Here is an 18134-nt window from a genome sequence, read left to right as displayed (position 1 = left end):
AATGGGAGGTGTCGTATTGAAACGACAATAAACTTAAGGCTCAGTAATCAAAGTTATGAAACTGCAGCATTAAGTAAACAGCTTTCAGAGCCAGATGTTAATAATGATTAACTGAATAATTAGGAAGTTGAAGTGCATCAGTAGCCTGGGCTCTACAGGAGAAAAACAGAAGTGAAATCATCTTTGTCATGTGGTGAGTGTTAACACCACTGCAAGGAACCTTCAGAGAAATAACCGTTATCTCTTCAAATGAGCTGGAAGAGAAGAAGACACTTAATCCTTCTCTTGACAACAAAACAACAAGAACTTCACGGTGTAACTTGACTGGTTTATAATCCGATAGCTGGAAGGAGGATAATCCTAAAAAGAAAAGAAACATGCAGCTACCAGACTGACATTTGCTCATTTTCCAGGTAAATATTAATGACAATAACTCAAGAGTCAATATTGACTCGGCAAATGCTGCGCCAAAAGAACGGGTGAAGTTTCCGCGCATGAAAAGACAGATAAGGATGACTGCCGGTTTCAGTGTGTGTAATATTAACAGGTGAATAAAGACGAGAAGACGTGCTTCACATTCCTGAGTGTGAGGCAGCTCGGAGAAAATGTGGTGAGATGCAAACAAGGCTGGTCTGAGTCTAGATATATGTGATAAGTAGGGACGTCCCCAACAAGTTCTTCAGCCCAGTACACTCTAATACTCAGTACACTGAATCCTGAGCCAATCTTAAATTAACTAAAGCTCCTCCCCTGTAGCTTCCTAAAGTATGTCCTTGTCTTCTCCTCGAGTCGACTGGATTCAGTCCAATAAATCTTTCTGTCAGAGTTAATGTAGTGTGGAGAGGGTAGTTCTCTACACTCCCTAACCCTCTCCGGAAGATTTTTCTCCGTGACGCCGTCTCCAGGAAACTTTTCTCTTCTTTTAAAAACTCAGCGTTCAGTGTTTGTTGTTGTTGTTTGGTGCAGTCGTTGCCTGTGTGGATTTTCTTTGTAGGTGGTGGATCAGCCAACAGCCACTGTGCTTCTTCATCTGCTTCTTCGCCTCCTTCTTCTTCTTCTCTTTTCTTCTTCTTCGCCTGCCTCTTCTTCTTCTTTGTCTGCTCCTTAACCTGCTTCTTCTTCTTCGCCTACTTCTTCTTCTTCTTCTTCTTTATCTGCTGCTTCTTCTTCTTCATCTGCTTTTTCATCTGCTTCTTGTTCATCTACTCTTTTCTTCTTCTTCTGCTTTGTCTTCTTCTTCTCTTTTCTTCTTCTTCTGCTTCTGCTTCGCTTGTGCATTTTGACGTTACGAGGACCGTGGTTTCTTCCTCATGGCAGACCTACAATAAAAACCTACAAAAGATCACGCTTGGCTGGACCCCACACACCGATCCAGTCCTTTTAAAAAATACCTGGATCTGCCCTGACACCGATCGGGACGTCCCTAGTAATAAGCAAGTTTCATGAAGTGGATGGTGTGTTGTTTTTTCTTCTAAAAACACTAGGGCGCAGTGAAGGGACAACAATGGAAGTTTACATAAGCTGCAGTTGAGGTGTGGTTGATGTTTTGAAAAGTCTAGTGCATCTTTCTTAATAACCTGTGGAATGGCAGCAGAGCGAGCAAGACGGACTGGTTCTATCTGTCATTGTGGCATGCAAGCTGCGGATAGTGGAAAAACACCTGCCTCGTTGCACAGTACTCAATCACACATCGTTAATGAATGAATGAATGAATGAATCATTAGAGACTTTTATACTTTTTAAAAGGACAAAAAAAAAAAAAACACTTTTCAGACTGGTTAAACGGTCGAGGTTTAAATGGGGGAGGTGTTTCCACGTGCTTGCACGCGCTCCCCGTCCAGCAGCGTGAGAAGGTCAGTTTCTGAAAACCGCCGGGTGAATAACCTGACGGACGTTCGCTCGTCTTTTACCCCTCGGTTTGTTTGCCCTCATTCCTGACCGCTGTCTGTAATCCTGCACAACAAACACTCACAAAGAGATGGAATGGGCTCTCTTTGTGCGATCACACACACACCTTGTCCAGGTCCACTGGGCTGCAGCGGCTGTACGGGGAGTTATCATCGTCTTCTTCCACTTTCTTCTCCACCTTCGTCGTCTTTTCTCCTGCTGTGGTCTGTTCGCCGGCTTTCCTTCTTTCTCTCAGAGCCTGGAGAAAAATAAAAACAAATAAAAGACGCGATGAGACGAAGCAGAAAGGCGATCAGATCCGTGTAAAGACAGACAAGTGGTTAAGATGCAACAGGGAAAGACGTGCCCAGATGGTTACAGATAAACACTCACTTGCCAGTTTATGTGGTACACTAGTGAAAACATGCTAATATAACAGACCTGCACTAAATCTTAGCTTCAGGAAGGTTATGGTATTCAGAATTTGTCTAAAATAACTGCGAGAGCTAGCGCTAATGGGTTTCTATTATTTTGACAACCCCATTTTAGTCATTGCGCTACTCTAAAAAACAGAAACACTTTTTAATTCAGTCCGGTTTAACAGCACCACAGACTACCTCCAAAATGATCACTAGGCTTTGGTATCGTTACTGATTTCCTGACTCGATTCGATGCAAAATCAATTCATTCAGAGATATTTCCGTTTCAAAACAAATTTTCTAAGCTTGTTGTGTTTGGCGAGACATGGCGGCGACGAGCCATGTGTTTCCTCATGGCATAAAAAACAAAAAGACAAACCAGGAAAAAAACAAGGCTGGGTATCGCTACCGAGTTCCTGAATTGATTTAGAGACGTTTCAGTTTTAAAACAGCTGTGTGTGGTGTTTACACATCATTTCAAAAACTCCAGTTTCACATCTGTCATATTGCGAGAGCTTTCGGGTCTACCGGTGCTCTTACAGTCGTACTTTCTGTCATGTCATTGATCGCCCTTAATCACGTTGTGCTGTCTTGTAATATTTATCTTGCAAAACCAGTCTCACAAGACGTGTGACGAGATGTCAAACGAAACGATGCTTCTGGAAACAGAGTGTATTTAAAAATAATAATAATAAAAAGATTTTTATGAATCAAAGTCAAATCTTTCAAATCAAGATCAGCTGCGAGTTGAATCACCACCTTTCTGACACCGTTTCAACATAAACTGAAGATTATAACGTCATGCAGATAAGATTTATTCATTCATTTTCTGCAACCGCTTGTCCTCTGAGGGTTGCAGGGGGGGCGGAGGGGCCTATCCCAGCTATCACAGGGCTAACACAGAGAGACACTCACACCTACGGCCAATTTAGAATCACCAATGAACCTAACAAGCATGTCTTTGGACGGTGGGAGGAAGCCGGAGTACCAGAAAAGCCCCAGTCGGCCTGGATTAGAACCCAGAACCTTCTTGCTGCGAAGCATCAGTGCTAACTATGCTAACACGCCGCTGTGCCGCCCAAGCTAAGATTCAGTGCGGTTATATTAGACAGCATTCATTTCCACTGGTGTACCTAATGATTTGTCCTGCAACAGGCTTCTTTGTCACCGAATCCACACCGGATATGAGTGCAGTCTTATTTAATCAGTTACGTTATTGCTAAGCTAGTTTACGGTTAGCCAGACATATACCTACACGCCATAACAACATATTCTCCGTCCTTCTGCCTCATATAAACAAATCTACTCGGATGTTTTCTCTCTTTTTTGTTGTTTGCAGTGATTCCAGTAAAAGTATTAGCTGACAAACCAAGCTTCTAAATTTCTTTTAAAGGTGAATTCTGTGTCCGCTAAGAAATGGTATGAAATCCAATTCCTACCACAATATTACACCACAAGCTGAATAATCTTCATTAAAAGGCTGATATGCAATGTTCCCTCTAATTTGTCACGAACACAAAAGCTCCCTGAGTACACCGTGGACCGCTGTGAGCAACATCAGACGTGCACGCTGTGGCTACACACCAGTATCACACCTGTCCAAAACCCGAGATCACAGCAAGTTACATGGCTTATTATTAAAAGAATCAAATTACAGCAGTAATTTCTGTTAATTTACTTTTAATATAAGTGATTTGGCCCACTTAAAAATGTTGCTCATGAGTTGTGTGGCATGTCGTACGTCAGCGTGAGGGTCCTGCTGTGACATTGACATTGATCAGCATCATATCATTGGCTGGATACCTGTCACTCACTGAGTTACACTGCAAAATGGCACATAACAAATTGTTTAATTTATTTACAGTTCATGTTGGATTTTATTTTATGCGCTGCTTAGATTTTTTTGTGCGCAGAGCTCAGAGGGGACATTGCTGACATGTAGGACGAAGACTTTGTGATGAGTAATTACAGTGTGAGAGAAGAGAGGAGCTGCCCAGTGTTTTGTATGGCGCTCTTTTGCATGTAGGCACTGGATATAGTTCAGTATGAATTTTAGCCCATTAAAGCAGCACCGATCGGCAGATTTGCATCAAATTTGCTTCGCCGGCTCGGCACTATAGGATGGATGTCTCTGGACGAGCATAAAAATATTTCTTTAGGAATTACATATATTTAAAGTACTTCTCCTCGTGTTGACTCTCTGTGTCTACGGGGCTCGCCGCCTGTACCCCAGGTGTGTTATCATCCAGATTTGCATGTCTCATCATCTCATGACATTTGGAGCTTGTTGGGCTAAGATTCAATGTCTTTCAACAGAACACTGATGTCAGTTAGCTAGCTTGCAACACAAACGTGGTTAATGATTATTAAAGAGGAAGTCTTTTGAGAATAGTTTGACACCAATTCTATCTGTGTGAGAGGAAACTCCAAGGACTAGTTTCTCTAAGTATGTGTTGAATATTTTGCCATTTTGCACAAAAAAAGAAATCAAGGCTGGCGTAGACATGACGTACATCACCAGATGCAGCTTCATTAACATGTTCACCTTCACTACAGCACCCCGTGTGGTTGACATGTGAACTCTTTTATCTTACGTTAAACTTTTACGATAAAAAGTTGTAACTCAAATTGTTTTTTAATAGATTTTTCATTGGGATGCAAATAAGATGTCATATGGCGATACGAACAAGAATTTGCAAGCAATATGTATTATGCAAAACAAATAAATCAGACAACAGAAAATAGTTCACAGGAAGTTTGAGGGACTGATGTTTTTTACAACCTAAAGCAGGACAGGAGTTGAAAAGCTCAACTTTAAACTCATGAATGACATGAACCCAAGCACAGCAGACCACATTTAAAGTTGTAAAGCATTTGATTTTAGTGGATTATGCCTTTAATTAAAATTATAATCCACGTCAGAAAACTGGGGAATATTCCCTTGTAAGAAAAAACTCAGCTCAGGGAGGCATGTGATGAACTCCCCGATCTAATCTGCACTTGGCTGATGCTGCAGCCGAAAATCCTATTAGTCTGACAGTTCCTGCAACTCAAGTGAAATATTCATCAGCTGGTTGGTCTCAGACAAGTACACAAAGTCTCCTACGGTTTGTTCCCATCACCTTAGCAATTCAAGGCAACGCTACCCCCCCCCCCCCCCCATTATCACATTGTGCTGAAACAAAACAAAAGAAAGAAACACACGGGGCAATTCAATTGTCTTGTCTATCTTGAAAGAATAGATTTTAATGTTGGAACTCCTTCTGGACTGTGACGACCGGTAATATGAGAATATTTCTTTAATCCAACGTTTGCTGAAAGGGTAGTGATCTCATGTTCTGCACGAACGAACATTGTCTGTGTAATAAAAGCACAGCCATTACTATTATATAAGAATGTACATCATTATTGTGGATATACACCAATCAGCCACAACATTATGACCACTGACAGGAGAAGTAAATAACATTGATCATCTTGTGACAATCCAATGTTCTGCTGGGAAACTTCTGGACCTGGCATTCATTGGTGTGGATGTTACTTAGACATGTAGCACCCACCTAGACCAGACCAGGCACCCCCACCCCATAGTAATGACACTCCTTGATGGCAGCAGCCATCCCCAGCAGGATTCAGCCACAAAAACGCTTTAGGAACAACTCAAGAAACATGAAGAACAGCACAAGGTGTTGACCTGGCCTCCAAATTCACTAGATCCCAAACTGATCAAGTATCTGTGGGATGATCCACAGAGGCCCCTCCCCTCATAGGTCCCCCCACTAACAACAATCTGTTGATCAGACACCACAGGACACCCTCAGAAGTCCCATGTCCATTCTCTGATGAGTCACCACAAGGGAGACCTACACAATATTAGGAAGGTGGTCATAATGTTATGCCTGATCAGTGTAGTTAGCATTGAAACTTAACTGAGATTCTTCGGACATGTGAAAAATGAACTGCAGAGGAGTGTGGATACCGCAGAGGAAATACCCATACATTAAAACTGACTAGTGAAAAGTCTAGTAATGTCCCCCAGTGTTAGCATGGTTGCTAACGTGCTTACGTTTCCCTCCACCTTCACTCGAGCTTCAGTTTTCAGGGAAAAAAAAGAAGCCCTACAGCAAACGCATCTGTATTATCCTGTAGAGAGTCACCATTCATACTCATATTAACCAAACATTCATGTCTCTGTGAGAGGAAACACAGACTCAACATGAAAACGCTAACCTAAATTTCAATCGACGTTACACTTGGCGTATACGTGCAGACACTGCTAGAAACTGCAAACTGCTAGCTAGTAGCATTGCAATTAGCATCTTGAGAATCAGAATCAGAATACTTTATTAATCCTTCAAGGAAATTGTTTTGTTGCTGTTGCTTCCATAAAGTGACAGTTGCTAGTTGACAGAGGAAATACTATAGAATAATAAAAGTAAAACAAAAATATATAAAAAATAAAGTAAGATGCATTTAAAGTAAAAGAAACAATATTGCACAAGTATTCACAATATACAGAGGTAAGAGGTTGCAAATAAATTAACGGCGTCTGAAGTGTTAAAGGTGTTAAGAGTGACCAACACTCAGTGGGAGGAGTTATAAAGTTTGATGGCCACAGGCAGGAATGACCTCCTGTGGCGTTCTGTTGTACATTTGGATAGAATGAGTCCGTTACTAAAGGTACTCCTTAGACTGGCCAGTGTGTCGTGGAGTGGGTGAGATGTGTTGTCCAGGATGGTATTAAGTATCTTCTCAAAAACAACTGATGAGGACACAACAACGACTGCTGGGTTCTCACGGCAATATTCTAAAAACCCAGCGGCTCAGCTACAGTTGGGAGCAGTTTCAATTTTACTAAGTGTGCAACCACTTAACCTTCTTGTGGAGATTTCGGCAGTGTTGAGCCATGTATGTCTGTGTTTTATTCATTTGGGTAACAGCTTTATGGGTAAACACTGCAACGCTTCAACGCTGAAACAAAGCCTTTCACAAAGTTTACTCAGGCTTGGATGTGTTTTTAATCCTAAAAGGGTTAGGCTTTTGGCTTCTATGACCACCTCGCTAACCGATTTCCTCTTCATCCTCTCAGCTGTTTCTCGTAGACTCCTGGTCTTAAATTAGGTCACAGTTTGTCATATTTGTCTCCACTTGCTCATGACTTGGGCCCCTCCCTTGAGTCACACCTCCCAACAATGAGATCCCAGCTCTTAATAGTAGCATCAACACAAAAACGAAAAGAATCAGCTGAGATTTATTTAATCAGTACACTGTATGTTTTGAGTCATTACCATCTGACCCGACACCTCCTTGATGATACTAAAGCTCAAAGGTTTTGCATATCACTGTTTATTATTGCCCTGTAACTCATTATATTGTATTGCAATTACAAAAACCAGAGATAACGCTTGTAACGATCCTTTGTGAGTGAGTGTGAGACAATGTTTAGCAAACATCAAGGAAGACGTGGTAACACAATATTAAAAAAAAAAAAAAAAAAAAAGATTTGTTAAACATTGTTATGGGCAAGACAGCCCTTATAACACTTAGTAACACCAACTAGCAGCAAAGGTAACACAGCTAACGCACACGCCTCTGTTTAAGTACTGCACACACATTTTTTATTTCCCCCACCAGAACAAGCAGCCAGATAGCTTTGTAATGGAGAACGCAATAATCGGACACACCCTCTGTATCAGCGGCAGCCATGGCCTACGTGAGCCTGTGATGTTTAGTGAGTTCCACCTTGCACTACTTTATACGTATGGCCTTACCAACCAAAAAGTGACTCATGCTGCATGACATCAGTGGAGATCGTGGAGTGGTGTGTTCAGTGGCGTGTGCTGGAAATGCAAATATAGTTTCCAATCAATAATGGGAGGGGAAGCCTGTTTTTACTTGGCAAGAGGTGCCGGGGATGAGCCTGACCCGATTCAATAGATATATTCAAGTTTATCATAACTGTTTTACTTGGTTGTGAAAGAAGATTTGTGATATTTCCACAATATTTCGCCTTTAGTTTAATATCTTGCATACGGCAGGTAAAGATATCAGGCCTGACGATGCTCTCAGAGTTGTAGCTTCTGTCATGTTTTAGATCTTCCTCAAATGTTGTTTAATCTTGCAAGATCTGTTGTGCGAAAAATGGCGTATATTTTAAAAAACTGACCCGAGGATTTGATGAATCCTTATTAATATCGGATGTTTCGAATTGAAATTTCTATCAGAAAGTTCATTTTTTCTTGTCAAATATAATCAAATACGACATAACCGCAAATTACGACCTCGAAATATTCCACAGAAATGAGTGAAACCACAACAGGTGCAGCAGTCTCGGCATAAACCGGAAAACTGGACATTTAGGTAGTCTACATTAGGTAGGAGTGTTTCCTGGTGGGTTGCTGCTCTGATAAAGGCGTTAAGATGACATTAATTTGAGCATTAGTTTAAGTAACGCCTCAGTTTTGATGCTGCTTGATGTAGTTGAAGACTTTGGACCATAAAAACACTTCCTCTGAACGTCTAGTCCAGTCCGAGCTGCTACAAGGTGAGTACTAAAGTTTTATTATTTTAAACAAATAAAACTCAGAGCTCTCACTTTCACAAAAATTTTAGAGAACCTTCTCATTATTAAAATAAGGTTAAAAGTGGAAAAAAAGGTAGAAACTCGAGTGAGAACTGAACAGGCTGAAGCTGCTGATGATCTGAGGTAGACTTTGACATCTATGGTTTATGGCGTTGGATAAAAGTTGTGTAGTAGAAAACGCAGGTTTTCCAGAGTCAAGGTACAAGCTACCCTCTACATACTACATTAAATGGGACAGGGATTTGATGAAGGGGCAAAAGCATTTGATTGGGACCCCCCTACTAGCGGCCAACAGTGATGGGCAACGGACCAATTGCTTAAAATGTGGACATATACTTTTCTATGACTTTGTAAAGCACTTTGAGTTGTCTTTCCTATCCTGTGCAGGTGTTGTGCAGATAATGCCTCGACAAACATGTGCAAACCTCGACATGACCTCGTCAAAGTGGTTCAGTCACTCCACATGTGCACCCTCTGTTGCATAACGCCCCGACAGAACAGATCATACCCGGTGTGCAACTCAGAGACCTAATCTCCAAGGAGCTGACAGTGGAAACAAACAATTAAGAAAGGACCTGCACGAGCCAACCCATCAGAGCAGTGGAAGATGAGAATGCTACATGCAGTCTTTTGAACGAGCGTCGCACGAAAAGTGTGAATAGGAGGTTCTTCGTTGAAGCAAAAATGAGTGTTGGTGGTAGTTTTAGGTTCTCACAGAAGTAGAAATTCTCCATTTGCTGCTAAAATAAAAGTTGTTTTGAGTTTTCCTGAAGACGTTTTGTCGTTTATTAAACTTCTAAATGACTGGTGGAGTTTAGGCTTTTACTTGGAGTCCCGTGAGTGGGGTTTGTTAAACACCCAGTGGCTAAAATACCAGAGAAGACAGATGTTGGGAAAGAGGTATAAAGTAAAGTCATCGATGAGCAAATGGAAAACAACTCTCTGATCATGGAAAGCTGGATTAAGACACCACCAAGTTTATATATTTATATATCGGCCATAAATGTTCAACAACAACTGGTGCTAGAAGTGAATCAGCTGATTAAGGTTGATAGTCTGGACATGACTCAGCACGACTTGGCCATAAGAGCGCCAACAAGTTTGAAACTCTGGTCATGTGGAGTGATAATCAGAGATTAATTCAGAAAGACGAGCAGTTTCGCCAGTTATCAGGACAAAATAACTTCAATAATACTTTTAAATAGATTAATCTGCCAACTCTATGAGGCTAGGGATTATTTTGTAAATTTAAGATGGCATTAGGCCAAGCTTAATCACCTCCAAAACATACTGGCTATTATTATTATTCTGTCAAAGAACATCACGGTTGTAACTCAACGTAGAGTGTAACAACAGATCCCTTTTTGTCAGAGGAAATTCCCAACAACAGGGCGTTGATTCTTTGCTGGCTGTAAAGACACAATTGAGGTCAAGACGGGAATCCTCCGGTTTGTCATTTATGCACGAAGCACGTGGTTTAAAACGTGGAATTTTAAATACAGGCTTTCACGTTTTTAGCCGAGAAAAGCTTTGTAAACTCAGAGTACACGAGGTCTGAATGAGGTGAAATCTTAAAACCATTAACAGCTTTTTATCCACCTTTAAAAGGTGTCACGTGGCAGATTGCAGCATATAAAAGAAGTATCTTCACATAACAGCGACAGCAAAACAAGGTCGAGTTGAATGTTCAGCATCTGATTTTACATTTTGCATATTATCTAGGCTGGACACTTTGAGTTGGTATTAGAGGAAAGTGCGGTCAGTAGGGAAATTCGAAGCCACGGCACCATGAGTACAAGGTGTTCCTCGGGCCTGTTCATATGCTGGCACACCAAAGTTCTGTTGGGCAAATGCATCTGGTCGGGGATAACCAAGACAGGAAGCAATTCAGCGGCGGCCATAGCGAGTACTTCCATTTATAGTTATATGACTTCACCTTTGAACAAAGTAAAAGCCAGCGTTTGTTTGATTTGGGTGAATATAAAGACAATATTGTAGAGTGTGTGTACAGAGGTGATCAGGATGCAGTTGAAACGCGTTTAACAACCTTCCTAAAAAATATTTCGGCTGTCATTTACGAGAGACAACCAAACAAAAACCACATCTTCCACATCAGCGACCTACTTAATTTCTTTTGAGACACCACACATGAAGAAATGGCACACGGCGGCCACATGTTGTTTTCCGACCACGGCTGTTTGGGCCGTTTAGATTTGCCTGACCGTGTGCTCGTTTGGATGTGGTATTTATTGTGGTTGAGTTTTTCCATTGTGGAAAGAAAAAACAAATAAATAAATAAGTTAAAAATCTCTTGAAAGGTAGACCTTAGCCACAAACATATGTAGCTAGGTTCAGACTTAAGTTTCTTTTCTACACGATAAGTTACCAAGAACGCCCAGATTAATAAATTTAAGATCAACAAAACTTCAGTACTGTTGAAGAAAACTGAAAATACATTACACCATTTTGTTTGCAGAAATTCAGATTAAATTAATATTTATGTGTTGTAATGTTAGCAGCTATATTTTAAATCGAAAATTGGCTTTATTAGTATTTAGTATATACATGCGCTAGCCACTTCATTAGGTACACTAGGGGAAGTCTTGAACTAAATCTTCCCTCGTGACTTTTATAAAGGTTGTAATTAGACTTTTAAACTCTTCCTGTTATTTAGTCTCGCCCACTGACTAAAATAGGGTTGTCAAAATAATCGAAACACAAAACAGTTCAGCAGTATCACAAGACACAGCCTCCAAAATGAAACCACGCAGTTATTTTAAAGAAATGCCAAATACAGGAACCTTCATGAAGACAGGATTTAGTGCAGGACTGTTATATTTGAATGTTTTCACTTGTGTACCTAATAAATAAATTGGCAGGTGAGTTTATGTTCGCTTACAATTAATTAGTTTGCAGCGATCAACCCGTCCTTTTGTACACAGAGAAAGTAGTGCAACGTGGCTTGAAATTTAAGTAAATTACAAGTAAATGTCTGAATTTTCTACTCTCGGTATTAAATCTTAAATTAAGATTAAATCGTTTATAAGAGGATAGATTTAGCGTGTCTAAACATAAACCCATTTTCCTAATGTCAACTGTTTACAGTCAACTAACAAATATGAGGCGTGCGTGTTTAAGTAAAAGGATTACAGCTGATGTGTGAAATGCAAATCAACTATCAAAACAACAATCATGATGACATACGCCAAACACATTCGAAGATTCGAAGAGGAAGCACAGTCACAAGATGACTGTGGGACTTCTCGTTTTCTTTGGTGATGCAGGAGTCTTAGAAACAAAATCTTTAAATGTAGAAGTGGGACGTTAAAATGTAGTTCAAGTCATTGTTATTCACGTTAAATCTACTTCCAATAAGTAAGGGTATAGATATTTATCTTATGTGTCGTAACCCGGGTAAAGGTTGCCCTGGTGACGAATCAACAACGCCCCTTTAGATAATTTCTCCTTCGGGGCGTATATTCATATATCGCCTTAATGTAAAGCCGGTACGCAATAGCGCCAATGAATAGCGAGTGATTTGCCTGTTGTTAAGCAAACACAGAGGAAATCGGGAGGCGGTGGATCAGTACCTGCTTGTGGGCGCTCGTCTGTGTTTATACCGATGCGGGAGTGGCTGTGTACACTCCTCAGGCCGGCGCTTAGACAATGGGGTGTATGCCTGTGGTGTTGACATAACTCTCACCCGAAGGTTGGTCCATTGTCAAGTCAAGTATGACAACTATTAACTGGATTAAACTGAAAAAAAAGGGGACGCTTTAAAGACCTTTATTATACTAGATAATGTAAAGACACCAACAAGCTTACTCAACAATATAGATATTGATCCCAAACCTCAATATTTAATTGACATATTCAGTTGTGAGGCGCTTTTCTAGGTTTGCGATCAGCTAATTACACAAGCGTGAAAACAGAAGGAGCACTCTGTCCCGGGGCGGGAGGAGGAGAAATTTAAAAGACAAAAAACAAAAGGAGATGGTTGGAGTGGCCTGGTACCATCACAACACTGAAACTATAGTCAGCCTCCATGGTGAGAGGAGGAGGAGGAGGAGGAGGGTGGATGGATTAAATGAATGCAGTGAGGAGGAATTAAACAGGTTTGGAGGGCGTTTAAATGGATGTTGGTGCAGATTGCAATATTCAAAAATACTGTTTAGCTTTAGAAATATATACAGAAGCAGCTGGATATTGTCCAGGCTGCATTTTATTTTAATTTTTATTATTATTATTTATCCAAAATAAAGGTTGATGGCAAAGAAGAGTTAGAACTTTATGTTCCGTAATAGGGAAACATATAATTCCAATGCAACTCAGTGATACTGGTGCTTTTTTATGTAAAAATATGAAACTTATTTTATTTTTAACCCCCGATGGACGTCCCCAACAACAGTGACGAAAGCTCTGAGGGCTGCAAAGACCGGAGTCTTGCAGTCAACGATTGCATGGTGTTACACACAGTTGCCGAGTTACTGAAGGGGAGGGAGGGTGTCAACAGCAACCAAGACGGCATGCAAAAACTCCTAAGGTATCGGTGTGTAGCATGTAGCAACAGCTTCACTGTTAGCAAATCAATCAAAAAAAACGTGGTAAGTCGTCCACCTCACTCCTTGCCAGTCTCTGATCTCCTGAACCATTTGAAAATCAATAATTTCAGGTCCCGTAGTCCTACGATCCCCCCCCCCCCTTCCCCAACAAAAGGTTCAGAGTTGCTGCTAATCTACAACTAATCTACAAGACACGTTGTCGTAATCACTTGTGAAGTTATCTGGTTATCGCGGTACCTGTCTGTGGCTGGGATACAATAGGGAACATTTCGTCCGAGGTCAAAGTTGACCCGAGGAGCAGTAAAAATTGAAGGATTTGAGCAACTCTGACGGGGACTAAAGTGCGTCAGCGAGACAACTGGATCGGAGAATCTCCAAAACTAACGCTTCAGTGGGGTATATCTATTAAATATGGTCCAAGGAAGGAACAGTTGTGAACTGGGGAGACAATCTGGCCCATTTGGTCCGATTCAACGGATTCTGGTTCTGATATAAAAGGCGTAAGAACAAACAGTGCATCACAGTTTGTTTTCCTGAACCTTATCCACTGCAGGGAGCACCTACAATGGGTATGTGAGCATTGGAACTGGAGCAAAGTAAGAGCCACATAGATCCCAGGTGTCCTAGAAAGACCACGCCAATGTACAGAGATCATCAAAGTCACTCACTTCACCGGTTAGTGTCGTGGCTGATCAGTGTCTCTTTATCCGTGGTTGTATTTTATTTATTTTAAATTTTTTGTCTTCTTTGGAAGCTAAAAACAAACAAAACAACAAGCCGTGTGTGTGTGTGTGTGCCAGTTTCCATCTCTGCATTTTATTACTGCGTGGTTTACGACCGGTGATACGGCCAGTGTTCCTACTGCAGGTGGAAGAACTGTGCCTCGAGGGCAAAGGTTGAGTTGCCGTCAACCTCTGGGTTTGCCGCTGTGTAAGCAGACCTGGTCACAGTTGGTTTGTGTAGTTGAGATTTTGCTGTCAAACTGAGAAACTACTGCCTGCGGAAATATAAACTTCTATTTCGCTAAAAAAAAAGAATATCTCTCTCCTCCTCATAGCAGATTTTCAGCTCAGTTAATTGTCTACTTAATTGCTGGCAATTGTGCGCCAAATCCTGCATTACCGGGTTAATCCCCGCCACATTTTGTACAATGATTAAGCTGAAACAGCTCCACAGGTGACCTAAGTGCTAGAAAACGCTTTCACAACCCCTCTGGTTTCCAGTTACATATGGTCACTGAATCAGCCTGGTTTTATTACATCCACCTTTTACGACATGACAGTTTTGCAAGTGTCATCCACACAAAAGTATTTCCTTTTTATTCACGTCACCGTTTGGGGTCAGGAGCTCCAAACTTTGTTATAATAAAGCAGAGCCCGGCTTCTGTTGCACTTGATTCAAGTTTCCTGTTCGCTGCTCTTGTTTCACGTCGAGCAAGTCGGGGCAAATCATCCATCCATCTACAGTAACATGTATTTCTTGTTTTCTTTTTATTATTATTATTATTACCTGGAGACAACTGCAACAAAAGCCCGCTGTCCAATACGGGTTGTGAAAATAATACGCACATGTGTCGGTACAACAATTCAATGAGTTCTATAAACCACAGCCTCCAAAGTGAAAGGTTATTTTAAACAAATGCTGAATACCAGAACGTTCATGAAGCTCAGATTTAGTGCTGGACTGTTAGGACTAGTGTACCTAATGAACTGGCAAGTGAGTGTACAATCAGTGACCATGCACTGTTTAGTATTATCAGTGCTGAAACGGTGATGGAGGAGGTGACGGTTTAAAAGCGAGCGACGCGAGACATAATTCAGATTCACCCTTTACTGGGTCACAAGTCGCTGTCCTCCTCCTCTTCCTCCTCCTCCTCCCCAGCAGTTCAGATTTGATAACGATGACAACAGAGTCAGGAGGAGGATCACATGACTGACATAAATGCGGTTAAGATAGCAAACAGACACACCTGTCCTTTGCCTGGATTTTAACCCACAGAGGTAATCACACCAGCCACCTATCGTTCATTTTATTACACAAAACAGCGTTTATGTTTTGCAGAAGGATTTGTTGCTGTGCACCCAAATGAGCTAAATGCAAAAAGCAGGGTTTGGATGCCACAACACCAGGCAGTCAGAACCAATACCGGTGAAATTACACAAGTCTGGACACCATATCTGAGTCTGAATCAATCCAGTTAATGTATTTCAACATGAACTACTTTGTTTTAAAAGAAACGATGCACTAAATCATATTTACTGTTAAATCACAAAACGAGTTTGCAAAAAAAGTTCTCGAGTCTCTGGCGCGTCAATGAAATTACATAAAAGTCAGCTCACGAGATGCTATCTCAGTTTTGTGCTTTGTATGCAAATAAACCCCGAAATCAGTGGAATATTATGCAAAGCGCTGTTGTCCCGACACAATGGATCGCTGTGTACTGCCGTTTCAGAACCATGAACAGCGATAGTTGTGTGTACGCCCTGATGTAAATTGTGGAACATGATGAACTGTGGAGTCGAGGTCACTGAAAGCATTGACTGTATTATAACTTGAACCCTCCACACACAGAGTATACATCACTGCTGAGCTGTTTACGGCAGTTTGAGAAAAATAAAAGTAAATAAATCCACTAATTTACCTCCACCTGGCTACTTTGCCTACGTTAACATGAACACACTGCTAATTAACCACCTGTCAATACATTATTTATCACAAAAGTACACATAGCCTACTCACATTAAATAATTTTATCTGTTAATTATTGCTTAGATGTATTTATTTAGTAAGTTAACAACTACAAGGACAAAGGATATCAAACGGTCCTTGGTACTAACGAACAAACAACACATACGGTTCTTTGGTCTTTTCAGGAGATCATTCAGAATAGAAGTTGTGCTTGAAGTCCATCAATGTGGCCAGGACGCATGTTGATTTATTATTTCAAAAGTTAACAACTACAAGGACAGAGGATATCAAAAGGTTCTCCCTGTTAACAGTCAACGCTTGTGGTTCTTTGGTCTTTTCAGGAGATCATTCAGAATATAAGTTGTGCTTGAAGTCCATCAATGTGGCCAGGATTTATTTTTATTTCCAAAGTTAACAACTACAAGGACAAATGGTATCAAAAGGTTCTCCCTGTCAATGAACGGTCAACGCTTGTGGTTCTTTTGTCCTTTCAGGAGAACATTCTACATTGAAGTTGCGCTTGCGGTCCATCAATGTGGCCGGGACGACTAAAGGAATGTGGTCCAGAGTGAGGTCTGATTGAATCAGTCCTCTTTGGTATGCTCATACTTGGACTCTACGCTGGCCATTTGTGATTAGATCACTCAGAACGCATGTCAATATATTCACCCATGATCCATCTCACAGCAGATATCGTTTTACTTTCTTTACTGTAGGAATTTATTGCATCTCTAAGAGGTGAGATTCAAAAACACACCTGCAACTCTCGCTTTCTGTCACAGCTGTTGCCAAAAAACAAAAATAAACATAAAAGAGGTCACCACTTTCAGTCTAACAAAAAGCTCACAGCTGAAACTGAAACCTGTCTTTAAGCTGCTTGGATAAACCTAAAAAAAGATACATTTTCTTTCGGAGTGCTCTGTAACGTAAAAGCACCATCATGTTTTCATAGATCTTGGCCTTGTAACGGTGCCAATCTGTTCTTGTGACATACCTATTTATAACTTGAATAACAGGTCATGGGTTTTTGTAATGTAACTCTACTGGCTGTAAATCTACTGACATAGTTGACTGCAGGTTAAGCAACGCCTCATTAAGCTTCTAAGCACCACTTACGGTGTTCATCTTTACAGGAGATTATTCAAACTGAAAGTTGCGGTTGCCGTCCACAAATGCGGCCGGGGCGCATTGTTTGTTCACACTAGAGATGTCCCGATCAAGTTTTTTTGTCCCCTTTTAATGCTGAGTATCTGCCAGTCTTAGCTAAACAAACTTTCCTCCCCTGGAGACTCATAAAGGCTTTTATTATCTTACATATTCTCCTCGAGTCAACTGGATTCAGTCCAATAAATATTTCTGTCAGAGTTAATGTAGTGTGGAGAGGGTAGCTCGTACCATGTGTTCTCTACTCCAGAAACGTTCTGGTCGTCCAGCGCTGCCATAAACTCCCTAACCCTCTCTGGAAGGTTTTTCCCCTTGACGCTGTCTCCAGGAAACTTTTCTCTTCTTTTTAAACGCAGCATTTAGAGTTTGTTATTGCTGTTTTGACTGTCTGATTGAATAAATTTTTTGGCTTTTTGAAGTTTAGGCATGTTTGATGCTAGCCAACCGCCACTATAACAGAAGAAGAAGAAGAAGAGGTGGTTTTGGTTTATGGCAGACCTAAAATAAATACCTACAAAAGATCAGGCTTGGCTGAAGCCCAATTCCGATCATTTTAACACTGCCTGGATCGGCCTCGATACCGATCTCCCGATACCAAACGTGGTCAGAAGTGGTCCAGACCACCTCCAAATGTGGTCTGAGTGACCCGGATCTCAAAGGCATGTGTCTTGTGTGTGCTCAGACCTGTACTTTAAGTGGACACGTGTTAATACCAGGTCTGAAGAGGGTCTGAGTCACCTGTGATCCATCCATCGCTGTTAAGACTTCAAGACTGGGCTCGTGTTTGCCGTATATTGTACTGAAAGCTTTCTCACGAACTAAATTCATTGC

At 41.0% G+C, this 18134-nt stretch overlaps 1 protein-coding gene across 1 annotated transcript in view; it reads right to left on the bottom strand.

Moving 5' to 3' along the window:
- Positions 1–18134, bottom strand: part of fa2h (fatty acid 2-hydroxylase) — a 35029-nt gene that overhangs the window by 6663 nt on the left and 10232 nt on the right. The window contains exon 2 of the mRNA XM_084555212.1: positions 2015–2146. Coding sequence (XP_084411338.1) covers positions 2015–2146 — 132 coding nt within the window. The remainder of the gene's footprint in view (positions 1–2014; positions 2147–18134) is intronic.

The sequence above is a fragment of the Chelon labrosus genome (assembly GCF_963514085.1).
Source record: "Chelon labrosus genome assembly, chromosome: 11".
NCBI classification, from domain to species: Eukaryota; Metazoa; Chordata; class Actinopteri; order Mugiliformes; family Mugilidae; genus Chelon; species Chelon labrosus.
Note: the sequence above shows the minus strand (reverse complement) of the source record. Positions and strands in the feature narration are given on the sequence as shown.